The sequence below is a fragment of the Mustela nivalis genome (assembly GCF_964662115.1).
Source record: "Mustela nivalis genome assembly, chromosome: 7".
In the NCBI taxonomy this organism is placed as follows: Eukaryota; Metazoa; Chordata; class Mammalia; order Carnivora; family Mustelidae; genus Mustela; species Mustela nivalis.
The window spans coordinates 141,444,764-141,471,258 of NC_139026.1; the positions used below are offsets into that span (position 1 = coordinate 141,444,764).

Genomic DNA, 26,495 nt, shown 5'->3' on the forward strand with positions numbered 1-26,495 from the left:
CTGTGAGTTCCACGATGACCTCCATCTCCGCAAAATGAATCCTGTTATCCAGAGTTCGGCCAGCCTCCCCTGCGGTCAGATAGGGAACATGAATACTGAAATTTGTTTCCTTGAGTCGGCAGGAAGGCTCTGTCGGGCACACACAGGGCTGCTGTGAGTCGGTTATGAATCTGCCGGATGCCTATTAAAGTGGGGCTTTGTGCATCTTTATTCAGCGGGAGTCGGGTTCTGATGGTGTGCATGGCTGGGTTGGACCGTTCTGTGCACGCATTCCTAAGACTGGCCACTTACTGCTGGTAACTGATAAGCTGTACGTTCTTGGGCACAGGAGACAGGGACGAGCTGTGTCAGCCACAGGGTCTCTCTAAAGCCCTGCGACGTAGCTCCAGGAGCAAGAGGCCACGTTTCCTGAGGGTGCACCTGCTGTGTGTTTCAGATCACTGCTTGCCTCCATTACTCTGCTGTGGTTCACGTAGAGCACCTAAGAAGACCAAAGCAGGGCCTCGTGGATTTTTCTTGCATAGCGTGAATTTAAGCATGGCCGCAAAACCGTGTTTTCTTCCCCCGGAGAAGCAGTGGAGCCCGCAGAAAATAATTAAATTCGCATTATCTTGCAATAACGAGAAATTTATAACGGGGAGGGTTAATTATTTCAATCCGACTTCAGTTCCCCAATAAAATGTCTAAGGAAAGCGCCCACACAGCGCCCGAGTTAATTTACAATACTGTCCGCTTTCAGCATCTCTGTCCTTTCCCCCCGCAGGATCATGCCGATCTGCGAAGCCATTTCTTCACAGTCGGGATGAAGCTGGAAACAGTGAATTTGAGCGAGCCCTTTCATATCTGTCCTGCGTCAGTGACCAAGGTGAGCTCCCCTCCCTTGCTCCTCACCGCTGTCTCCTGCCGATCTGCTCACCGTGGGCCAGACGGAATGTGCCGGCATAGGGGTGGACTGCGGCGCGGCGCAGGGAACAGCACATCGGGGCTGAACGACACGGCACACCAGCCGGAGCGCATTCTCCCCAGGCCACGCTGTCCTAACCACCCCCATTGTCACACAGATGTTGTCATGTGCCTCCTGTTGCAGCAGGGATTGGGTTAGTACGGATTGGACTGTTGATGTACGTGTCCTGAGTGACTTGGAAGGAGGGGCAGGTGCGCGGCTGAGTTTACAGCAGTGAACTCTACCACGAGTGTGTGCCGCCTTCTGTGGTTGGCCAGGGTCACATCCACGTGTCCACTTGTTCCCATTCTCGTTAACACAAACTGCCGGGCAGTCACACGTGGTCATCCCTGCCGTAGTAACTTGGTCCTCTTCCGCTGACCGGCCTCGGTGTGTTCGAGCTGCATCTGGGAAATGCCGACCCATGTCCCGTCTCCAGTGTGTGTCCCCACATCAGGCTTCCTTTCTGCCGTGGACTTTCCTTCACTAAAAGGAGAGCCCGCCTCTGCGTTTCACAAATTTGAAATGGGATTACCTTTAACGTGAAGTCATTTTTATGACGGTCTGATGGTCTTTTTGATTTTCATTTCCCTTGGCCATGCAGGTAATCTCACGGAAGTCACCTGGGGAAGTCACACCTACAGTATCGGTTCCACCTTAAGTGTCCTCTAACAGGTGGCGGGGAAACTGAGAAACCCAGCGTTCTTACCCAGTGTGTGTTTTAGTTAATGGCCTTTTGCAAGAGAACTTAATTAACGGTCCAGAAGTCAATTCCATTTTAATTTCTTTTACCAAGGAAGACTGGATTTGTTAATACAGTGATGAGGGCCTGGGAGTCATTTGTATGCTCTTTTTTAAATTCATGATTGGTAATTGAGAAACACAGTGGTGATCATGTATTTCAGAGTATGGGAAATGGTTAGAATCATGAAATGCCTTTTTCCTTTTTTCCAAATCTTTTTTTCTTTAGAACATAAATTACTTTGATGTAACTCGTACAGTTACCTATTTAAAGAATAACTGCGTGCCCGAGAAAATTACTCACTAAGATTTTGCAGGACGGTTTTGGGGTTGCAATTTATGTCCTCACAGTCCTACACCATGTATTCAAAGCCTTTTTATTTAAATTGACCTTTGGGGTTCTTGAGTGTGTATTCTGGTAGGTGCACATTTCCCCAGAACTGTTGCGTGGTATTTGCTAAAGCCTGGCCAGGCTTTCCCTTTGTTCCGGCTGTGGCCGATACACTGAAGTCAGCTGCCAGTTTACCTGGAAGGGTATTACCCAGTCCTCATTCTAAGAGACCACGGTGTCCAATTTACCTGGTGTTTCTACAGTGAAGGAAACAGAGCAACAGATGTGCTAAGTGCTGTCAGCAGTGAACTCACACTTTCATGCCTGTAAATAGTTGTAAGCGATCGTGTTAGAATGTGGCGCACTCCTTACGGTTGGGTGCAGCCCAGAGATCCTCATCTTGTTGGATAGAGTTCCACTAACAGTAGTTTGGTTTCCCGATAAATAATTTTTTCTCTAAATAGGTCTTATTGAGGATGGGGCCAGCGAGGCTATTTTCTCTTGATTTTTTTTTTTTAAGATTTATTTATTTGACAGACAGAGATCACAAGTAGGCAGAGAGGCAGACAGAGAGAGAGGAGGAAGCAGGCTCCCTGCTGAGCAGAGAGCCCGATGTGGGGCTCGATCCCAGGACCCTGGGATCATGACCTGAGCCGAAAGCAGAGGCTTTAACCCACTGAGCCACCCAGGCGCCCCTCTCTTGATTTTTTTTTTACGATTTTATTTATTTATTTGACAGACAGAGATCACAAGTAGGCAGAGAGGCAGGCAGAGAGAGAGAGAGGAGGAAGCAGGCTCCCCCGCCGAGCAGAGAGCCCGATGCGGGGCTCGATCCCAGGACTCCGGGATCATGACCTGAGCTAAAGGCAGAGGCTTTAACCCACTGAGCTACCCAGGTGCCCCTCTTGGTTTTTTTTTTAAGGCACATTTTCTTTTTCATTTTAGTTTTTCGTAGCCTTTTTACCAAAGATCACGCACTCCGTCTTTCTGTCCGGCAAGCATCCCTTTCTCTTCTCCTCTCAGCCCTGTGTTATTGACACATGGATTGAAATGTGCACTCTGGTCCCTTAGCACATATGGGCACGTCCCCATGTTCAGGGCTCCCTACAGAGAGTAAATATCAGGATATTCCTGATATGGTCACTATTTATAATTAAACCAATTCCTCCTAACATTGGAAAAGGTTTTAGAGTATGATGTCTGAGCCTCTAACGCTGCGCTGTTACTACTCATCATAATGAAAACCTCATTTTCATTTTCCTCAAGGCTTTTCTTCATGACACACCTGGGAAGAAATAAATAACCTTGAAGCCAGTAGTCAAGAAAGCAGTTGACCGCAGCCGGTCCGGGATGAAATGTCCCACCGTACAGTGCGATTATAGATTAAGTTTCCGGTGATCCAAAACAGTGTGATACTGACTGATGATGGTGACGATGACATATTTATTTGTGTGTGTGAAATCTGTCATTGTTTAGATCAACAGTCTTGATTCTGTCCCTTTCTGTCCCTAGCTCTGAGCCGCACAGTCCTGGGCCGGTTGGTTAACTGTAGGGTCTTTTTCTGAGACCTGCAGGTTCTGGACCAGATCGATGTTTTTGGACCATGTGCGCCATGACCCTGATGGATTTGAAGAAACTAATAGAGCTTTTATTCTGAAGTGCGCACACATGAATATGCATTTTACTAGGTTTTGGAGATTCCTTAGTGTGCGTCCTTATGGGGTCCAGTGGTGCTAAGAGATTCAGCCAGCAGAATCCCACGCTTCAATTATCCGCCTGTGTGTGTGTGTGTGCATGTGCGTGCACATGCACATCCCACTCCACTGGGTTTTGTAGGCACTACTCTGGACACTGGGAATGACAAAAGTCCTTGCGTTTACAGAGCTTTTATTTTAATGGGGGGGGCAGAGACAAAGAAAATCAGTAAATCTATATAGAAGGTGACATATTCAGTGCTAAGGAGAGAGACGCAGCAGGGGAGGGACTAGCGGAGGGTGGCAGGCCAGCGTGTGGGATGTGATTCTAAATCAGGCCGCAGGGAAGATCTCTCTGGGAAGGTGAGGTTGGGTCCTTTGCTCTGTCAAGTCCACTGTCAAAGGCGGACCTCGGGCAGCACAACAGTAGTCATTTACCAGAATTAACATCGAGAAGAACAGAAGGGAGTGCGCTCTGCCGCTTTGCTTTTAATCAGACTGCTTCTGGAAGATATTTTGTCAGTGAAGGAGCCAGGTAATCCTAGCTTTTTAGTAAGTGTTAGGATTTTGTAAGAAAGACTGGGTTGTGTCTGTCAAGCTCGTAAAGTGATGTCTTTCTTCCTGGCCTGGTTCACATACTAGATCCTTCAACCCCATCGTGCTTGACAAAAGTGCCGGGCCCATCTCGGTTTTGCGTTCTGCCCTTGCCATCGGTACGTCTTGCTCCTGCTCCCTCACTGAAGAGAGGAGACTGCCCTCAGAGGATCCGTGGGGGGAGACCGATTTGGGATCAGTCCCCAGGCAGGAATGAGGATCTCCGGGACAGAGGGCACATGCAGGATGAAGCTCTGGGGGCCTGTACTCGGACCGGAGTGGTCAGGAAAACGTTCCAGCAGCATTGACTTTCAGGGGCACCTTGACAAAAGACACTGCTGTTTTGGAAGAGCTTTGGCGCAGTGGGTGTTGAGGCTGGGGGAGTGTCAGGCAGGGATGTGCCTGCGGGGGTGCACGGGGTGACCTTGGGCTGGAGCCTGTGGTGTTCACAGGGCTGGGAGGCAGGGTGAAGCCAGAAGTCCCCAAGTCCGACAGTGGAGCTTCTCGAGTGATCTGGTGTGAGCGCGTGGGTCCCAGGTGTGGACAAGAAGAAACCACTGACCTTTCAGGGCCTGTCTTGGTGTTGCCGTAAGCTTGGCCTGGTATCCCTGTGTAAGTTTGGTTTTCTCACAGCCCTGGACGTCAGTTGACCTCCCGTGTTGTTTCCTTCTCTGTTTTATGTGAGTACTACTCATTCGCTTCTCTTGCCGTTAAAATGGCCGTGGTGATCACCTATCAACCAGTTCGTACCTGGACCAATTTCATAACACACACTGAGGGGCCGGTTTGTGCTGAAATCATTTTGATGAAATGTATTTATGGCCTTTGGAAGTGGTGCCAGCATCTCATACTAGCTTTTCAGGAAAATCCCACAGAATTAACCCTTGGCTCTGTGGTCTGTGTTTTCTTGCAGGTTTTTAACAATCATTTTTTTCAAGTGACTATTGACGACCTAAGGGCAGAGCCCAGTAATCTCTCGATGCTGTGCCATGCGGATTCTTTGGGGATTTTACCAGTACAATGGTGCCTTAAAAATGGAGTCAATCTCACGCCTCCCAAAGGTTCGTATTCTGTGAAAATACGCAGTGTTCGGGTGGTTCGCGGTGGGCGCGGGAGGGGGGCATCCTACTGTCACTGAAGCGTGGCTTTGTTAATCTCCAGAAGTTGAGGTTGCAAACTATTTTGACATTGTGAGAAGAGTATGTCTCTCAGGTGGCTTGACGCAGGAGTCAGTCCCAGCTCCCTCCCCGGTGAGGTGCGTGACTTTGGGCTTCTCGAGAAGTCCCCTTCTGTCCACCCCGGTTCCCTGTTGGTTATCGTGCGCGGGGCTGCTCGTGTGCATGACAGAGGACGCAGCATCACAAGGTGATCAGGGTTGGCTCAGCGCTTAAATGTGTCTAGAAGTGGGTTTAAAAATGCAACAAGGGACACCTGGTGGCTCTGTGGGTTGAGCATCCGACTCTTGATCTCAGCTCAGGTCCTGATCTTGGAGTCGTAAGTTCGAGCCCCGCGTTGGACTCCACGCTATGCAAAAACCAAAACCAAACCAAACCAACCAACCAAACAAACAAATGCAACCATATGCTGAAGAAGCATTTCTTAACATTTTCATTTCCAGTAATTTAAAATTTCCCCAGAACTCGGTCACTCTTCTGATAGCCAACAATTTGATGCCCTAACGCATAAAAATAATCCAGTCAGGAGCCGGGTTGCATGCAGTTAATTTCAAACTGGGACCACGTACCACATTGCTGTTGGTAAGAACTGCGCCTGGGGTTCGCACGCGGTGTGCTGTCCCTGACCGAGGTGACGGAAGAGAGCAGCCAGATGGAAGGACAGCGGGCAGGAAGGAACACAGAGGGAATGGTAGAGTAATCGCAGGGAAAAGGGGAGGCGATTCCCTGGAAGAATAAACTTACGGCGGGATTCCAGTAGCGACCCACAAATAATATGGGGGTTCCGCGCTGTCCTTCTCAGCTGGCCAGGGACTGGATTACGGGTATCGTTCACCATGTTGGGGGGCTAATATCCTGGGGGAGGTTCCAGATGCCTCGTCCCAGATGCAGCCTCTCCTGCTGCTCCCGCCTCGCTGGTCTGCCCTGTGCTCCGCTGGGCTTCGCTCCCGCTCCGTCCTCCACGCTCACCCCCACTGGGGGATGCCTGTTGGGTGTGTCCACCTCCACCATTGACCCTTCTTGTTAGGGGGCTGCGGTGACAGAGCGTGGGCTTGTCACAGTGTGGTGAACTTTTAGAGACCATGGTTTACCCTGTTGAACATGCCTAACTCATTTTGTCCTCAAAATGAGCCTGGCCTCGGGACAGGGCTCCGTCACAGAGAACTTCCGGGACCCACCTGAGGCCACATCACAGCGCTGGTAAGTAGCGAGGGGTCGGCCTCCCAAGTCTGTGTGGCCCTGTGATGAAGACCCCAGTTCCTGAGGCCTTGCATGTGCCTCTGTGTTGGTCCTCATGGGCGACTCTGGCCAGATTGCCTTTCAGTTTTCAAGACTGTCACATGAGACACGAATGAGACCCTGCGAGTGCTCGGCAGAGTCCAACAGTGACACGAGTCTAGGTATCTTTATAATCCTCTGTGATGGTCCTACAGCATTTCCAGTGTGACGATCTCCTGGGAACAGATCAGGGAAGTCTTTTTCTGCTGCAGAATCTAGCGACAGGTCACTTGCTGTGTTTGAAAGTCCCGTGGACCCTCTCTAACCTTGTGCTGGCTAATGGAAGCAGAGCGTTGGTGCGGAGGGGTCCCTGTCGTTGAAGAAAGACTTCTAGATACCCAAAATGCTGTGTGGTTGGACTTTCTAAATTCCCAAGTAGTAACAAGATCTATTTAAGAATTTAAAGCAAAAATGAGTTGGGTGAACAAAAGGGGAAAATATTCGTGTATGTATTTCGGCTGCTTGATTATCCCATTAGGCAGGGGTTAAATGTCTCCCAGATTTTTGGTTTACCAAAATGTTTACCAAATGTCTATAGATATTTTAAATATGTTTATTATGAAATTTAAATGTTAGAAATGTGTTTTGGAAAAGATAATGTTGGTGTAATTTGGATACTTACTTAGAAAATGGGTGCGCCTATTGGATAATTGCATTCCATGATATTTGGAAAAATATAGTTGGAGAATTACAGTTCTAGGGAATAATCTTTTCAAGTGCCTGTGGTTATAGCAGAGTCTTGGCTTTAATTACTGAGCTCCTATCATTTTGTGGAAATGTATTTGTTGGATATTTATATATATGTTATGCACGTCAGTAAAATATATTTGTTTTTGTAATTAAAGCAAAGTAAAATGAAGAGGTGCTACTGGAGGTTTCTGTGGTGGTGATTTTATGGTTTCCTCATGAGGTAGTTTGTCACGTGGGTTACGTGTCAACAGCAGGGCTGGGGATCCTTCTGTAGAATGTTTTCAAACCATTCTTTGCTTTATTAACATACAGACATAGATGCTCTTCTTATAAAAGTTATTCTGAGCTTTATACATAGGGTATGTAGGATTTATTATACATGTTGAGAAGTGAGTTTCACTGTTTTCTTGTGTGTATGTTTTCCATGAACATATTAACATCGTTTGGATTTCTGTTAGAAATGGAAACACTGCTTACAGTTACCATGTACTGCCTGGTCCCCAAAAGATAGCCTACTCGCTCCCCAGTGGGAAGCAGCTATCAAACACGAGATACCTGGTGGTCTGGGAAGATTTGCAAAGAACATAGACCCATACCTACATATTTTTTACTTTATTTCTTAATTAAAAAAAAATAATCTGTCTCCCGACTTTAAGGACTGAGAGTGTGTAAGCTAGAACCTATAGGCAGGTTTCAGTAGGTCTCTGGAAGAGCCAATGCTTTCCTGGTAAGGAAAGGGCAGAACCTTGGAAGTTTTACTCCATTCACTTAAAACCAGCGCAGGACAATTCAGTATTATAGGCACTATAAAAAGTAATCAAGCGAGTAGATAAATCAGCTAAGCCAAAGTGTATATAGGTTATCAGCCGTGACTTGCTGTTTTTAAACTACTTGATTTAACCTCGTTGGCGTGTCACGTGAAGGATGAGGCGTAGAAGGAGAGGGGCCAACATCCCGTCCAGGGGGATTTCGAAGGAAATATTAAGCCTTTCCTTTGGTTGCAAGTCTGTTGTCAAATGGGTGTGCAAGGGTGTGAAATGGGTGTGCAAGGGCTGGAAGTAATCTGCTTATTCCAGCACCTGTCTCCGCTGTTTGGCCGCTAGTAATCGGTGCTTCCATTGTTAACGTGACTTCAGAGGTAAAGGTGGGTTTTCCATTCTTACTGAGACGCAGAGTAGCGACCCCTCATTGGTACGGTCTTTTCCTAAAGAAAAGGCCTGGACACTGACTGATGAACTTTCCCCACTTGGTGATCTGCTATCTTTCAGACCTACCAGAGAGGACAGAAAATAACAAATACCCACACTCCTAAAGCAGGTGCTGGCGTTTGGCCACATTTGATTTGGGTTTTTATTTTATTTTATTTTTTTATTTATTATTATTTTTTAAAGATTTTATTCATTCATTTGACAGACAAAGATCACAAGTAGGCAGAGAGGCAGGCAGAGAGAGAGGATGGAAAGCAGGCTCCGTGCTGAGCAGAGAGCCCGATGTGGGACTTGATCCCAGGACCCTGGGATCATGACCTGAGCTGGAGGCAGAGGCTTTAACCCACTGAGCCACCTAGGCGCTCCTGATTTGGATTTTTAAAAAACTAAATGAGGTGTTATAGAGTAAAGGTCACCTCTGACTGTCTGTTGTTCCCACTCAGGGTCTGTTCGTCGGTGAATCCCGTTGGTATTTTGGGGATCTGACTGTGTGTCGTCACGATCACCCTGGTCCAGGCCACAGTCCGATCTCTCCAGGGCTACCCTCGAGCCTGATGGTTGACTGGTGCTGTTACGATGTACCCGTTAAGATGCCCATGTTTTAAGATGTCCCTTTGGTCCAGAGCCTGCCGCCTCACTCAGTGGCAAGCGCAGGTCACGGTCCCAGCCTCCGGCTCCCCCTCGTTCCCTGTCTGCCTCATTTCCTAAGATGCCCTCCACCGCAGGCCTTGTCCTTCCCGGGACGTGACACTCGGTCCCCTTATGCGTCCATCTCCCTCCTCCTCCCTCAGTCTCAGTGGAGGTGCCGTCTTCCCCGGGGCGGTCTTCCTTCGCTCTCTTGTTGAGTATCAATTACAGATCCCCCCCCCCAACATATGTCACCTCCTTCCCTGTGTGGCCTCGCTGCACAGAACTTCTTAGCATGTCAGATGCAAGTCATGTACATTTTACTTCTTAGTCCTGTTCCGTGTGTGTCTCTCCGCTGCAGCGAAAGATCGGGAGAGCCGAGATTTTTCTCCGGTTCTGTGCTCATCCCCAGCGGCTCTTGGGCAGTGTGTGTTGAGCGTTGAATGAATTGAAGTCCTGCCTATGTTCTGTGCTCGACCCTTCCCACCCTTCCTGTCCGCCATGACTTCAGCGCCCCCCATCCTGTCCGCCCATGACCATACCCACCTTCCTAAACCTGTTGTGCTCCCACAGCATGACTTGGAGGCTCTCGCTGCTTGACAGCAGATCTTTTCAACACGTGCACACAGTAGGACGCCACGCCTCTTTCTATGTGACCCTCGCCCTGTAGCGTCCTATAGATATTTCTCCACGTTGGTGCATATCGATGATTCATTCATTTTGCCTGTTGTGTGAGCAGACCGTGATCCTTGAAGCCAGTGAGGGCTTCTGCAGGTTGTTCCTGGTTTCTGTGTTGTGAATGACATTCAGAAGCGCCTCTGCGTACATGTGCCCGAGTGGGAGCGGTCTCTCTGGGGGCGCATCCAGCTGTGGGATGGCTGCTGGGGCTCACGTTTCGCATCCTCCTCACTATCCTGAGTGTGTTGGGCTTGAACATGGCCCTTCCGACGGCTGTGAAATGGGCCTCCTTGTTTCGCTTTGACGACCCTAATTGCTGGCCCGGTGGAGAAGTTCCTCGTTGGCCTGTTGGCAATTTGTATTTCATTTCCATTGTTGATTATACTTTTTGCTCTTCCTCTGTTGATTATGGAAGTATTTATATTTGAATATGAATGCTTTCTTTGCCTTACACTCACCACGTGTCAGAGTCTAGCCTGTGGCATGTTGCTTCGCTTCTCATGGTATTTTATGTTATATTGAAATATGAAATTGTAATGTCGTCCGATACTACCAGCCTCTTCCGTTATGATTTGTTTATATGTCTTTGGGAATCTTTCTTTACTGATGTTCCTCTGTGTTTTCTTTACAAATCTGGAGGTTTCATTTTCTGTATTTAGCTCTTTTTAATGTGCTTGGAGTGAAGCTTTGCATGGCCTGAGGAAAGAAAACGATTTTATTCTTTCTCTGAAGTTGAATTGGATTTTCAGATTCACCTGTTGTCTCAGCGTCATGAATTGAATAGTCCGTGATTTCCTCTCTGATCTGTAAAGCCACCACTGGCAGACAGGGAGTCCCGTAAGGGGTGAGGACCTTTTATCTGTTCTTACTCTGCTTTGCTGGTCTGTTTGTCCATCTCGCATAAATACTTTTTCCTTTATGTCTCGATATCCATCAGGTGAATCCCTCCACTTTTTCTTCCTTTTCAAAATCATCTTGGTTGCTTTTGGCAGGGTATTTTTACAATTTGGATTTTATAAGAATCAGTTTGGAAGACGCTATTAAAAAATCCCATTGGATTTTAATTGACAGTGTGTTGGACTTAACTAATTGAAACAAAATTGACATTTCACTATATTATCTTTTTATAACTTTCAGTCTTCTGCTAGAATTTTTCCGAGGTATATTGTCCTTTTGCTTGCTGTTGTGAATACGTTTTTGTTTTTTTTTTTTAAATTTATTTGTTTTTTTGTAATGACTGTGGCCACTGGTTTTTGCATGCTTATGTCCTATCCAGCCGCCTTTGTAAGGCAGGTCCCCCCAGAGCAGTGTGTGTAGGATATGGACAATCTGACTCTCGAAGGTTTTGTAAAACTAGCTTATAAAACCATTTGGCTGGTGTTCTAGTTTGTGTTCTGTTGATTATGAATTTATTTCCTTGAGTGGTTAAGTTTAGTCATGGTTACCACTTCTGTTTGAGACAATTTTGGGAATGTGTACGTATTTACAGAATTATCTGCGTTTTTTGGAAGATTTTATGTATCTATTTGACAGAGGGAGAGCAAGGGGAGTGGCAAGCCGGGGGAGAAGCAGGGTCGCTGCTGAGCGGGAGCCCGATGTGGGACTCGATCCCAGGACCCTAAGATCTTGACCTGAGCTGAAGGCAGTTGCTTAACCCACTGAGCCACCGAGGTGCCCCCAGAATTACCTGCTTTAGCTGTGCTTTCAAATGTATTGTCAGTATTCTATTAGGTAAACTAACTGTTCAACCGTTACATATTACATAAAATACATATTACCTTTCTGTTTGTTCCATAATTTTCTAGAAGGTTCATCAAAATATCATTGTGAGATTGAGGCTTTGTCAGCTTGTGTGTGTGTGTGTGTGTGTGTGCGTGTGTGTGTACATGCGTGTGCGTGTGTGTGAAGCATGGTAGGACATTGAAGTCTGGGATTTGGGGGCTCACTGCTGTTGACCCTCGTTATCCCTAGTCGGTTATTTTGTTTTAAACCCCTTTTTGATGCTCATGTTCATTTGTTCCGTTATGTGGCTTGTGATTTTCCACTGTGAACTGGTTTTCAGCGGTGGTGGTGATTTCTGTGGGAGTTCCAGAATCCTTAGAGCAAAGTACTTCCTTCCATCTAGCGTGGTGTTAGGGCCTACCCAGTGTTGTAGGATTTTTACAAGTCCTGGAAGTATTTATTTATTATTATCTTTATCTCCCCCACCAGAAAGTAAGGATTTTAAAAACCAGTTTTGGGACACCTGGGTGGCTCAGTTGGTAGGGCGGCTGCCTTCAGCTCAGGTCATGATCCTGGCGTGCTGGGATCGAGTCCCACATCGGGCTCTTTGCTCAGCGGGGAGCCTGCTTCTCCCTCTGCCTCTGCCTGCCTCTCTGCCTGTGCTCGCTCTCTTCCCCTCTCTCTCTCTGATAAATAAATAAAAATTTAAAAAAAAAAAAACCAGTTTTACTCACTTCTGTATCCCCAGCACCTAAAACAGTGCCTGGTACATGGAGGTGTCCCTGGGTATTCAAGGAATGAATGAATGAATGAATGAATGTCATGTTAATATCTCGGCTTGTGCTGTACAAAATTGTAAAATGGTACAGCATGCCCACATGGGCCTCTGGCTTGGTGGAGCATGGCACTCCTTTCTTCTCCACTTACTCGGAGCCCTGGGCTGGAAGCAGCTGTGTCTGCCCCTTCTCTCCTGAGTCTGTCTGGTTCTATTGTCCTGTTGTCGCAGACCAGGCATCGGACGGGGACCAGGCGTTTTGTGATCGTCTCAGCCCCTGCGGCTCTGTTCTCTCCAGCCCATGGCTGTTTTCTACCCCGTGTGAGCTCCCAGCGTTCACCGGAAGGGTCAGCTCTGCCTTTGTGGCCCTCGTGGCTTTTTTGGAATCTGGAGATTTTCTTCTCTTTTGAGCTATGCAATTGTTTTTATTATTACTATATGCCATCCCCCTCCGAGAGCGTCCATCCTGTTACTGGATTTGGAAGTCTGTTCTCATTTCTGGCTTCCTGATTGATTCTTGAACAAAAATTCACTTTTGATTGAAAAGAATTGGGGGTGTAAAACTGTTTGGGTCATTGTTTTATATCTGAAAATTTCCCAGTGGTTGGAAACGGCCTCCCTCCTTGCACTTATGCCTCAGTCTCGTTCTTCAGGATGCTTGCCATGGCTTTGCCGTTGGCTGATACTTTCATGATGGTGGACTGCCTCCTGGGGACACGTCCACACCTCCTAGCATTATGGTTATGATTCAGATTAATATTTTGTGACAAAGAAGTGTATCAGGTGTCATAGTGTCACCTATTGATGTTAAGTGCATTTCAGCGTTTGTTTTTATTCTAAAAGATGAGGAAGTTGGCACAGTTCAGGTTTATACTAACTTGATTATTTATTTCCACCCTTTTTAAAAATTTTCCATGGTTCTTTTGCCTTTGCTTTATTCTATGAATGTAAACACAGAAGAATTCAGTTGGAAATGAATGTGTGTGTTTTAAAGATCTGCACCGGGGGGACTTGATTGAACGTCAGCTGGGGAAGTGAGGGAGCCGGCAGACTTCGGGGGGTGGGTGGGGGGCGTGGGGTGTAGCTCTTTAGCAAACAGCATGGGTAAAAGGAAGGGCTTTAGTCAGATGCGAGTGTCTTTGCCTTCTTGCCTGTGAGCCTGTGCGCAGACTCACGGTGAGTGGTATTGAAGGGTCGTTGGGAAGCCCGGCTCAAGAGTCAACAGACTGGTTCCCGGGGCTGCGCCTGCGCCCTGACGTCTGTGGTCCTGCTTCCTCACCCGTGTGGTGTGGACATGCCTCCTGCGTCTACACCGCGTGCTGTGAACATGCTCTGGGGTGGACCTCTCGCTGTGGGGTTGTGTTCTTCAGCGGTGCGGTGGTGTGTCTTCCCAGGTTTCTGTCCCAGGTCTCCAGGTCGGCCTCCATCCCGGAGTCCCTGTTCCCGCACCGTGTGCATGTCCTTCTCAGTGGCTCCTGGAGCCAGGGGACAGCTGGACCTATTTCATCATCTTCTTACCCTCAATGAACCAGGGGCCGGCAACCTGGAGACTCAGGGAAAAGTGATTGAATTAAATGCATTTCCTTGTTTGAACAAGTGTTACTACTTTTTAGGACTTCTGGGTTTTTTTGTTGTTGTTGTTAAAGATTTTTCTTTAAAGATTTTATTTATTTATTTGACAGAGAGTGAGCGAGCGAGCACACAAGGGGGTGCAGCAGGCAGAGGGAAAGGCTGACTCCCCCGCTGAGCAGAGAGCCCGATGCAGGACTCGACCCCAGTTCCCTGGGATCATGACCTGAGTCAAAGGCAGATGCTTAACTGACTGAGCTACCCAGACATCGCTTAGAGACTACTTTTTTAAAAGAAAAATTTATAGATTTAATAATGTATTCATTCTTTAACATTTTGAGAAAAAAGGAGAGAACTTCCTGTCGTGAAGAAACCTCTTTTGGTGTATATGCTTTCAGACTTCTGTTTCCCAGAATATGTAACTTTGTGTATCGACTTGCTTATTTATACATACCAATTTGCCACTTACTTGGCAAAATGTCTCCTACATTACCTGACTGGAAAGTTCCATGATTTGCAGGTAAAGAAATGATTTAAACACATCCCCATTGTTTGTGTGTATTGAGCTCATCTGCTTTGATGCATAAAATGTTTGCACAGCAATCCTATTATTTCTGTAGGATGCTTCAGAGTGGAATTACTGCTTTTTTCTCACAGCTCACTCTGCCCAGCCCTGCAGCACACCCCCCCCCTTGCTCTTTCTAGAACATTCCAGACACGCTCCTGGAATTTCACAGTTGTTGGCCCCTCCCCCGGCCCGCCCTTCCCCCAGATGGCCACAAGGCTTCCTTCCTCAGTTCCTCGGCCTTTGAGCTTTTCTTCAAGACTTACAGCCCTCCCTCTGCCCCTTCTCTGCTTCTCTCTGTAACGCTCTGATTGTCTGACTTTTTATATTTGTACCTGATGTGTCTCCTCTCATTGAAATGTACGCTTGCCTGGGGAAGGGTTTTTGGCGTCTTTTATTTCGCTTCTGCATGCCCGGTACTAGAACTGTGCCTTAATAGGTACACTGAATCAGTGCTTTTAAATGATTAACTGTGTGTGTGAGCAAGTGGCTTGAGTGGAGAGGAGACACCTTCTTAAAGGTTTTGACGCATTGCCCCGTTGACATCTGGGGTGGTTTTTTGAGTGATATGCCAACTGCAAATGCATAAAAGCACCTGTTTCCCAACAGTCTTTACAGTGGTGGATTCTTATTATTGTCCTCCATTTTGCCAGTCGGATAGATGGCAAAGGTGATGTGTTTTTTTTTGCTGATGTTATTTTTGAAGATTGTATAATTTTTTCATATTCACTCAGTATAGAAGAGCAGCTCTTACTCTGTCTCTTTTATTATAGAAGGATGTCTTTTTTTAAACCCTTACCCTAACCTCTACCCTACTATGATTGTCTCATGGTTGTCGTGGTTCACTTCCTGGTGCAAAGGGCATGAGACTACCATGATTGTGTAGGGGGTGGTTGTGGTGATTCACTACCTGGTGCAAAGGTCAAGAAGACTGCCATGATTATATGATGTTGTCATGATTCACTTCATGGTGCTGAGGAGAGTCCTGATTTCCTGTAGAAACTGGATAAAATCAGGATTCTGTTAGCAAAGGAGAAGCTGGAGGTTGGCTCTTGGGAGGTGCTCATGGTGTAGCTCAGGTCACATGTGAATTACCTCTTCGTTGGTTGACTAGTGCCTTATCTTTTATAATGGAGCAAAGGTGCTACACTTGTAAGTAATTTTTATTGAAATAATTTATGATCACTATCAAGACTTGGAAAATACAAAGAGACAGAAGAAAAAAATATCCATGCGTCCCACCATCCAGATAACTGTGTTGTTAATTACCATTACTAAGCTTTCATTACATTTCCTTGGGTCTTTTTCTTTGCATACTCTTCTATAAATTTGGTAATTCTGTATATGCTTATGCCAGGCAGTCTTTCCATCTAAACCTTAGCAATAATGTTTTCATATTTTTTTTTTAATAAACTGTGTGCAGTTTCATGCCTGTATGATTTTCCATGGATCTTGGATTTCATTTCTGTTCTGATCTGGGGGTGTAAAGTGGTCCCCATCCCCAGATTGAGCAGTAATAATGCCATTGTATGTATCTTAACGTAGGACACTTTTTCAGTTTTCAGGATTGTTTTGAAACTTTTGTGAAATTGTCATGTCAAAGTTCGTGAACATTTTTACTGCCTAATTGTTTTCTAAAAGAATTAACCACTTGCGCGTCCAATAGCGATGTTTGCAAGTGAGGCTGTCCTGTGCCCATTAATTTGTATCATAAGGAAATGGGTCATCGACCTGTTCTCTTTTGGACCCGTAAGAGTTGGAACTTCGTTCAGAATAAACACTAATAAAAGCTTAAATAACTCCAGTGGCCATGGTTCAGCGGTCCCCTGTGGCAGCTTGTTGCAGATTTTAATAGCCCAAGGGGTTTTGATTTCCTTTTCTTTCCCCCTCTGTTATTTTCCTCCCTCCTGGGTTTACAACATGTTTTCCTAGCTACAGTTAAGCCTCAGTACTTCTTGTTCTGTCTTTGTTGATTAATGAGTATAATTGACCCCTGTTGTCTCTATTATATAAGCCACAGCAATTTGTTTTTATGTAGCAGTTATATTCTGAGCTGTCACAAAACTGCCTAACAAAGAGCAAGCTCATTATCAGCCTGAAGGAAAAGAATTTTAAGTGATGAAGTGAATAAAGGTTCCCAAGAGGAGGGAGGAGGAGGAGGAGAGGTCTAGGCTGTTCAGATAGTCAAGGAAATGAAGAGCTTTGGGGGTAGAATCATCCGTCGTTGTGTGGGTACCCGACAAGTCTTGGTTCTGTCTTGAAATCATTCGATTAAAAATGGCTCCCCATAGAGCGAGTCTGGAAGACGGGATAGAGAGGGATTGAACATAGGTCTAAGAAACCAGAGAGCACGACATTTGATGGACTGCGTTGAAGCCCATGGGAAGTTCACGGTTATAAATGTGATTATAGAAAGCCCAGCTCATGCCTCTGTGGGGGGAGTAGAGGTGACTTCTATGTCGGGAAGTTTTATCTGACTATAAAGAATACCCAGGTTTCCATAGTATATCAGAAAACGGGTTGTTACTCACTTTTATATATATTTTTTTCCTATATGGCCTCCTCCCCCATGATCTTGATGAAATTTTTGTCAGCTCACAAAAGTTACTAAGCAGCAGAGGCCCAGGGAAGAGACATTGGAACGGAATGAGATCTTGCCCTTAGTGAAGTCAGCCTGCCACAACCCCAAACGAATGGGGTCCTTCTGTTGCAGGATTTATCTTGTCTTCCCCTATTCCGTGGAGAGCTTTTAGGAGGTATCTTGTTTCATAACCTCTCTTTATCTACCCTGCCACATTTTTCTCAGAGGAAAAGAGGAAGGAATTAACCACGGAAGGATGGGAAAAAATCCTAAGTAGCCACGGTAGAATAATGAATAATGGTGGCTCTCAGTTATGAAATGCAACAGCTAGAGGTGCCTTAAAGATCTTCCCTTAGCTTTGTGAATAAGGGAAGTTGGGCACAGAAGGTTCCAGTGGTTCTCCCCTTGTTTCACGCAGCTCGGGGGAGAGCTGACTCTCAACTCCCAGATGTCCTCCTTGGATACATCACATAGATTCTCAGCATTTTGAGCTGTCTTTGGGCAAATTCTTCTGTTCTTACACATTAATGTAAAGATTTGCTATCAAACAGCTCCAGAGAAGCCATTCCCCAAGTGGAGGTTTTATTAATCGTAAAGAAACTTGCATGATCTCGTTGAAAACACGTTTTGTTTGTAAGTGTTCAGAAAAAAGGGGATTTGGTAGGGACCAAATCCAGAAACTTCTGATGAGAGGGTCCCTTCTGGAAACCCCTGCCAGAAATGTCCATCAGGCTCTGGAGAGAGGGGTTGGCGGCAAAGACAGGTGGAAAAGCTTTTAGAATCTCTTCAAAACTCTCTTCGAAGAATACAGCATCTCAAAACTTGAAGAATTTTAACTCCTTGTTGGAAAGAAATGAGAAGTTGTCAGCCTTAATCGAATGATAGGGATGTCTTAGGAAGAAAAGGGGGGGGTTACTTCTGCCACTCATGGCCAGCAGCAGATCAGAGGGCCAAGGGTCAGGCTCTGGGCCAGAGGGCAGCTGCCTTCTTGGTTAACCCCATCTCCATCTTCTAAAGAAGCTGGGTAAATTGAGCTTCCCTAAGGAAAAGAAAATACTGCCTTGTACTTGGGAGTACAAATGGAGGGAGGAGGCAACCGGGATCTTGACTTTCTTCAGCGAAGAATTCCTGGAGTCACTTTGCAGCTGTGGGATTTAGGAACTACAAGTCCCCATGTTAAGTGAATTTGCAGGTGTAGGATTTACGATGATATGGGGAAGAAAAAATGGGGACTTGGCTCAAAAACATACTTAAGAACTCCCTTGTGGATTTATTTTCCATATGCCTAAACCCATCAAGAGAGAGTGCTCAAGTGAAGGTTATGGTGACATTTTACACGGTTTCCGTTGATCCCAGTGGCTTCCACGGCTGTCCTTTGTTCACAGGAAATGCAGATGACACTCACGGGAAAAGGTGTTTCGCTCTCCAGGTTAAACTGTACCCCCAATGCTATGCTTATTTTAAGATTTGGAACTGTTTCCTCTTCCCATGACATTCCCAAGACCTCCCATGTCTTATCACGGTGGTCATGACTTGACTCTTACTTGTGCCCTTCCTGCCACATGAAATGAATAAAGAATGGGAAAAATCCACCTTGGTAAGATCTGTATTTCGTTAAGTGTAGTAGGTGGGAAGAGCTGTGTCTCGAACCCCCTCCCTCCAGGTCTCCAGTGTGCCCCTCCAAATCCTCACCCAGACTGGCCTGAGTTGGCGGATTCTCTCCTTCCTTCCTCCTCTGTGGCGCACCCCCAAGGCAGGGCCGTTGCTGCCTTCCATGCCTTTCCAGGCTTTCTGGGGAGAACCTCAGCCCCTTGTTCGCTATGTGTCCACTTACTGAAACTCTTTAAAAAACCGTCCCCCAAGGTGGTGTTTTCTGGTAAAGTCTCATGGTTTCCACGACGATACCACGAAGCAAGTTCTCGTGAACTCAGGATTTACGTGGAAGGAGGATTTCCTGTAGATTTCTACAAACGTGCTGTGTGGGTGTGTGGTGTGTAGTATCCTGGCTCATCTGCTCTCCCCCAAAGCAGATCGGCCCCCGCCCCGCGTCCCACCTTGGCCTGGTTTCAGGGCCCCTATTACACTTAGCGACGGTACACCTTCCGTGCATGTTGGACTTCACATTTTCCCACGTGCCCCTCAGAAATCTGACCTGCTCTCTGGAAGCAAGGAGGACTTCACCTCTGGGGCCCTGTCTTGGACCTCTTATTGTTTTAATGAGAGGCCAACTCTAAAGCTGTTCGTTTGCTCTGAGCTTTAGCTTGACTAAGGCTGTTCTGTCTGTGTTTCGCCCCGCGCAGGTTACTCCGGCCAGGACTTCGACTGGGCCGATTATCACAAGCAGCATGGGACAGAAGAAGCCCCTCCCTTCTGCTTCAGAAATGTAAGCAGCTTGGTTCTTACTACTCCTTCTCTCCCAGAGGGCGTCTACCATCAATTTTGTCGGCTGCTTTCTATAACCTGGGCGAAACTTGAGGGCTGCCGTGGACCGCAGGAGCATAAGGCTTTTGTAGTCCTGAAACGTCCTCTTTCGGGTTGTGTATCAGGGTGACTCTGGGCCGTAGTCACAGAAGACAGTCCAGGGTGTTTCTGATTGGCACATGCTTATGACAGTGAGTCAACAGTGAGTCTCAGCCTCCCCGGAACCCTTGGCTCCATCATCCGAAATCTAGTGAGCAGGTAAGGAAAGGGAGGAAGGAGAAGCTCATTCTGCTTCTCAACACGGCAGCTGATGCTGGCGTGATACATCAGCCACCTTCCGCTGGTGAGAACCAGTTCCTCAACCACACCTGCCATGAACGAGGCTGGGAGATGTGCCGTGGCCGGGGAATTGTTCCAGCCACGAGTCTGTACTGTGGACAGGGGAAGACACGTTTGGGTGGCCCCCTGTGCCACCATTGCATGGGTATTTGCTGTGTGGGGCATACTGTGGATAAGCCCATCGGTAGGAGACGCTCTGCCCTTGAGCTATCTTCCCAGGATGTGATCGTCAACTTCTTTCCTTGGCTCACTTCTGTAAGATGCTAGCCCAGCAGTTCTCTGCTTTGCTTACTTTACGCCGCTTCCTGGTTCAAGTAGAGCTGTTGGCTTGATGGCCCATGAAACAGCCCTGTGTGAGTAGGTGAGTGTGTGTGAGTGTGTGTGAGTATGTGAGTGTTTGTGTGTGTGTGAGTGTGCACATATGTGTACTCGTTTAGTTATAGGAGTTGGTCGTATAAAGTAGCTTATAAATTATTGAAACCTTATCAGCCCTAGGAACTATGAAAAGGGATCTGGATCATTATTTCTGTTTTGAGAATGAGGCATAAATATATAGCCTTGTGTGTTAAACATGCATTCAGTTATGGAAGTTAATTCTTTATGCTAAAAAAAAAAAAAAAGACTCAATCCTCCAGTTGGGGATAGTGGATAGTACAGAGAGAGCGAGCCGCTAAATCAAAGACCTTTTCTGGGCATGTGCTCCTAGAGCTGCTGACTCCTTGCCACTCCCTTACCCCCTATCCCCCATAATTTGGACTGCGGGGCTCATAGCACATGAGAACTGAGAGGCAGAGGGGTTGGCTTCCTGGAGACGCTCAGTAGCAAGCATGAGCCAGAAGTGGATTTCGAAGAATGAAGTAGGTTGATTGGCGGGCCGGCTCGTGCTCACGTACATGGAAACACGGCAGCGGAAGAGCTGGAAACCAGGGCTCCTGAAATGACCAAAGGGCCTTTCTCCTGGCCGAAGCTGCGTTTGCATAAAGGTTCTTCTGCAGTGTGGAAAGCTCCTCGTGGTGAGTTGAGGCGGTAGGACGGGAATGCTGTGTGGGCAAGCCACCGTGAGGATCGCCGCGGGTCAGCTGCCGGGGCTGATCACGTCCCGGAGCGTCTCACTAGACTCTTTACCAGAGTGCCATCTCTTGTCACAGAGTCCTGGCCTCGTCATCTTTCACTTAGGATCATGGACATACTTCCCACATTCCCCAAACCTCCTGGAGTTGTGCTTTCTGCCCGACAAAGCCTGCCTCTCCAGCCTTGGGAAGGAGGGAAATCCTGCCATGTCCCCTAGTTTTGTACGTCGGGAGTGCTTTCTTCTGTGACAACATGGTTCCACTGCGGCTGCTTTCCACCCATCCTCTGCTCTGGTTCCGCCGGCAGCTGGCCATGTGCAGTGTTGCCGTGGAGCAAGTAGCCGCATCCCCAGGTGGCCTCTGAGCTTTCAGGATTTAGCTTCCACGATGAAATTGCTCCTAATGAATATGCTGGCGTATTCATTAGGAATGCACTTGTTACAAACATGCCCTCTTTGTTTCTGGCCCTCCGTTTATTTAATCGACAGGGTCGTTATCAGCCTGTTGGCATGTGCATTGCATTACCGATGCTTTGCTGAATTTTGTTAGCTCGCTACAAGTGCTCTTTAATGGAATGCTTATTATGAATTCATTTTTTAATCACACATCTTGTGTGTACGAGAGGAGAGGTGGTGTGGAAGTGGATTTCCCTGGGGACGTTTAACAATCTCCAGGCAGGGCTGAAATGGATTGACACAGCCAAATGCTTAGTAAAATAAACTCACAGGTAACAGTTTTGCTATTGATCTTTATAAATTACCCTCAAGCAGCGAGTTGAAACGAAAATAGGTTATGCGGTTGTCGCTTTCCTTTATTAAGGAGGATAAAATGCATTTTAACTTACTTAGAGGCTTTTCAGGCAGGCTATCGAGTCGTATTATCAAAAAGAAGCTCAATACATAGATGTGGACGGGGCAGGATGACTTGCAGAAAAATAACCCACCTAAAATCTCTGTGTTTCCTATTCCCAAAGAAACATAAAGGAAAAATGCAAATTGCTTTCTTAACATTTGCTGAATAATTTTGTTCCCGTTACATAAAGATAAAATTGCATTTACAACTTAACCTGCATATGAAGAGTTGTGGATAACCTCAGTTTCTCCCCATGGGTCACGCAAGGATGTAGTCTCTGTTATTCACAGGAACCTGTTAATTTCAGTTTATATATTTCAAAATAGATGTTTTCAGTATTGTAATGTCTGGTTGAAATGTATAGTAGTGGATGGCTTTGGAAAATTTTGTATTTATTTAAAAATAATGCTAAGAGGGAGTTTTGCTTTGAGTATTGGCTGAGTATTTATTGGCTGAATTGACCCTCTGGCAGTTAACTATAGATTCTGGACAGGATACCGAGACAACTACCTTGGGGGTGTGGCGAATGAACAAAAGTGAGCAGATCTAGAGGGGAGCAGGTCGCTTGGAAGGAACACGATGGGTTGTGTGATTTACTCTTTTTTCAGACTTTTTTTTTGACAGTTGATGTATGAGGTAACAAAACCAGCAATATAAAAATCACAGTCTGATGAACCAGATAACAGAATTTGGGCAATCACAACTGTTGGAAAGTGAAAGGAGTCACAGATAAGGAAGAGCCAGGAGAGAGAACCACAGATTCTGTGTATAAATTCTGCTTAAGTCTTTTTGGATTGTGTATTTTCCAGGCAAACTCCAGGCAGCCTAGTTAAGGACAAAAGACTGAGTGGGAATTTGAGCTCCTTCTCAAGAGACAGAGTGTGTAGTTTGAGTCCAAACAAGTTAATTGCTTGCTAAAAGAGAAAAACCAATGCTTTGGGGAAGAATATAACACAATCCAGAGTCTCTGCCACATAACATTTAAAACATCCAGATTTCAGAGTTGCTCAGCGTATGAAGAAATAGGAAAATTCTCAGTAGAAAAGATAATCAATGGAGACCAAACCCAGCATGACCCAGATCTCAGAATTAGCAGACATGTTATTTTAAAGCTCCCATTAAGACTAAGCTTGGTGTAAAGCAGTGATTCCCAAAGTGTGGTCTTTAGGCCAGCAGCTCCAGCGCCACCTGAGAACTTGTTGAAAATACAGATTCTGTGACCTTACCTCAAATCAAATGAATCACAAACTTTGGAGGAAGGCCCAGCAGTCTGTTTTTGTGTGTGTTGTTTTTGTTGTTGTTGTTATTGTTTAAGATTTTGTTTATTTATTTGACAGAGAGAGAGAGAGAGAGAGAGCGCGCACACAAGCAGGGAGAGCAGGAGAGGGAGGATGCAGGACTCGGTCTCAGGACCCTGGGATCATGACCTCAGCTGAAGGCTGACACTGAATCCATGGAGCCACGCAGGGGGCCCCCAGCAGCCTGTTTTTAAAAGGTTCCCCGGGTGATTCAGATATATCCTAAAGTTTGAGAAAAAAGTGAATGAGAAGGTAGGAAGTTCCAGAAGAGAAGTAGAAAGTATAAAAAAGAGAAATTCTAGGACTGAAACATACAATACCTAACATAAACAAATTCATCAGAAGGCTTCCTGATAGAATGGAGGAGACAGGGGAGAGAGCTGAGGACTTTGAGGATAGAAGTGATCCTATCTGAAGAACTGAGAGAGAAAGAAGATTGGGTGTGAGGAACGAGAACAGAATCTCAGGGACCTGAGGGACGATATCATATGTAGTTGGAGACCTAGAAGAAATGGCCACAGAGACTACAGAAGAGAAAATGTAGGAAGAAACAATGGCCAAAAGTTACCAAAGCAGCTGAAAATACTAAATGCACAGGTTCAGGAATCTCTGTGGGCCCCAAGTAGCATAAATAGGAAGCCACCTGGCATAGTCAAACTGCTGATACCCAGACATAAAGAGAAAAATCTTCAAAGCACCCAGAGAAAAAATGGTAGATCCCAAATAGAGGAACAGCAGTTTGCATGACAGTGAACTTCACATCAGGGACAAGGGACAGCAGAAGACAGTAAACCAGTGTTTGTAGAGTACTGAAAGAAATTAACCACCACAGCTAATGCTTCCTGAATGAAGAGAGAAACAGATTCTTCACCAAGGAAGATAGACAAATGACAAAGAAACGTGTGAAAAAAATGCTCCACATTTAATTTAATGCAAATTCAAGTCATGATTAGCAAGCACTGGACATGTGTTAGAATGGTTAAAATTGGACAACTTGCCAATACCAAGTGGTGCTGGGGAGGACGTTTAGCCACTGGAATGCCCCACACTGCTGGTAGGAATGCAGTATGATCTCTGGAAACTAATTTGGTGGTTTCCTACAAGGTTTAACATACATTTACCATATGGTCCAGCAATTCTTTATCTAGAGAAATGAAAGCTGCACTCTGGGCTGCATTGTAGTCCCCCAAATTCATACAGTGGAAGTCCTAACCCGTAGTACCTCCCAGTGTGACTGTATTTGGAGTTAGAGTTTTCAAAGAGATAATTAAGGTAACATGAGGCATAAGGGGGAGCCTTAATCCAGTAGGACTCGTGTCAGTATCAGAAGTGGTAATTAGGACACGGACCATGCATGGAGGAGAGAATGGAGACAACAGAGCAAGAAGGCCGCTGTCTATAAGCCAAGGAGAGTGTCCTCAGAAGAAGCCAACCCCATGACACCGTGATCTCAGACTTCCAGCCTTTGGAACAGCGAGATAAATTGTTATTGTTAAAGCCACCCAGTGTGTGGTATTTTGTTATGGTCTTCCAAGCAGACTCATAAACTCCGTTCACACAGAAACTTGCACTTGAATGTTTATGGCGGTTTTATTCACAATCACCAGAAATTGGAAACTGCTCGAATGTCCTTCAACTGGCAAATGGATGGACTGTGGCACGGCCCTAGAAACTACGCAGCAGTAAAACAGAACGAACTACCCGTTCGTGGAGTAGCATGGATGAGTCCCAGATGCATTTTGCTTCAGTGGAAGAAGCAAGACTACACAGTGTGTGGATCCATTTAAAGTGATCTCACGGAAGAGGCAACACTCTCGGAAGAGGACACAGGTGCATGGTCCTGACACGGGGAGCCAGGGAGGGACTGATCACCCAAGGGCCAGTGCAAAGGCTTTTGGAGGTGAAGGGACTGCTGTGCCTGTTGATAGAGGTTATCGCTGCGGGACTCTCTACGCGTTTATTTAACAGCCCGAACCCTCATGGAACAGGGCACCAAAAAGAGGGAATGTTCCTAGGTGTAAGTTTTTTAAGAAGCGAATTAAGAAAATAAATAAAAGGAAGCCAAAGCCACCAATTAAACCGCCTCCCTGCCCCCACGAATGTGCCCAGGCCTGCCGCGAGCGGGGCCTCCAGGGAAGGAGGACAACTGTGCGCCTCGGTGCCGGCGTAGAAGTACGGGCGCACGCGGGGCTGGGCAGAGAACCGATCCATCATCTCCTTCGACAGATATCGGTAGGCACCTGCGGCGTGCCCGCAGACCTCTCATTCTGGGATGCAGATGAGGTCATGGTTCTTCTCCGAGCAACGGCGGCAACCCTGTTTGATGGATGAGCTCTGCGTGCCTGTGTGCGCCTGCGCGGGTCTGTGCGCCTGCGTGGGTCTGTGTGCGCCTGCGCGTGCCTGTGTGCACCTGCGCCTGCCCGTGAGCGCCTGCACATGCCTGTCCGCGCGTGTCTGATTGCGTCTGCGCGTGTCTGATTGCGCCTGCGCGTGCCTCTGCGCGTGCATCCCTGCTTGGCCCGCGGGCCGCTCGGTGCCGCTCCTGCTGGCTGTGCCCTGGCTCAGGGTCCCGTCTCTCTGTCTCTCTCTTCCAGACCACGTTCAGTCGCGGTTTCACGAAGAACATGAAGCTCGAAGCCGTCAACCCCAGGAACCCCGGCGAGCTCTGCGTGGCCTCTGTGGTCCGCGTGAAGGGGAGGCTGATGTGGCTTCACCTGGAAGGTAGGCTGGCCGCGCCCCGCCCCGCCCCGGGGAGCCTGGGCCCGCCCCGGGGAGCCTGGGCCCGCCTGGAAGCCGCGGGGTGCGCGCTGCTTCTCGGGACGAGCCCCTGTGCCTGCCTCGCGCTGCGGCGGACCCTGAGCCAGGCAGGGATCTCCAGCAAGGGAAACTCATCAAATATAAACCTGATCGGAGGCGCGCGTCTTAACCAGTAACTTCCTGAAGTGAGGTGCTGCGGTGACCTCGTGTCTGGAGCACGGCGGCCCGTTTACACCTATGGTCGTGAACGCCAGGGTCCCGGTCAAGTTAACACGGGTCACCAAAACTGCTATTTCAGGTCTTGGTTATTATGAGGATATGATTACATATTTGCATTTTCATATGAATAATACCCTTTTCTTTGGTCCCTTCCACCGATGTTTAATTTTACCTTGAAATAGTCCCTGGAGATGACTTTCTCCCCAAATATAGTCATACACAAGACTTGTTTGTTGAATGATGTTTAGACTGTTTCTCATAGCTCCTTTTTTTATATATATATATAACTCTGCAGATAATTCAGAGAACATTATGCTTTATAAGCGGAACCATGATCAGATTTTAGATTGAGCTAGAACACTGTGGTT

At 46.8% G+C, this 26,495-nt stretch overlaps 1 protein-coding gene across 8 annotated transcripts in view; it reads left to right on the plus strand.

Annotated features, from left to right (window-relative positions):
* The window catches only part of SFMBT2 (Scm like with four mbt domains 2), a 302,416-nt gene that overhangs the window by 142,536 nt on the left and 133,385 nt on the right, over positions 1-26,495 (plus strand). For all 8 annotated transcript variants that reach the window (XM_082740949.1, XM_082740950.1, XM_082740951.1 and 5 more), the window contains 4 exons: positions 764-865; positions 5,217-5,364; positions 19,472-19,554; positions 25,746-25,872. In XM_082740949.1, coding sequence (XP_082597075.1) covers positions 764-865; positions 5,217-5,364; positions 19,472-19,554; positions 25,746-25,872 — 460 coding nt within the window. The remainder of the gene's footprint in view (positions 1-763; positions 866-5,216; positions 5,365-19,471; positions 19,555-25,745; positions 25,873-26,495) is intronic.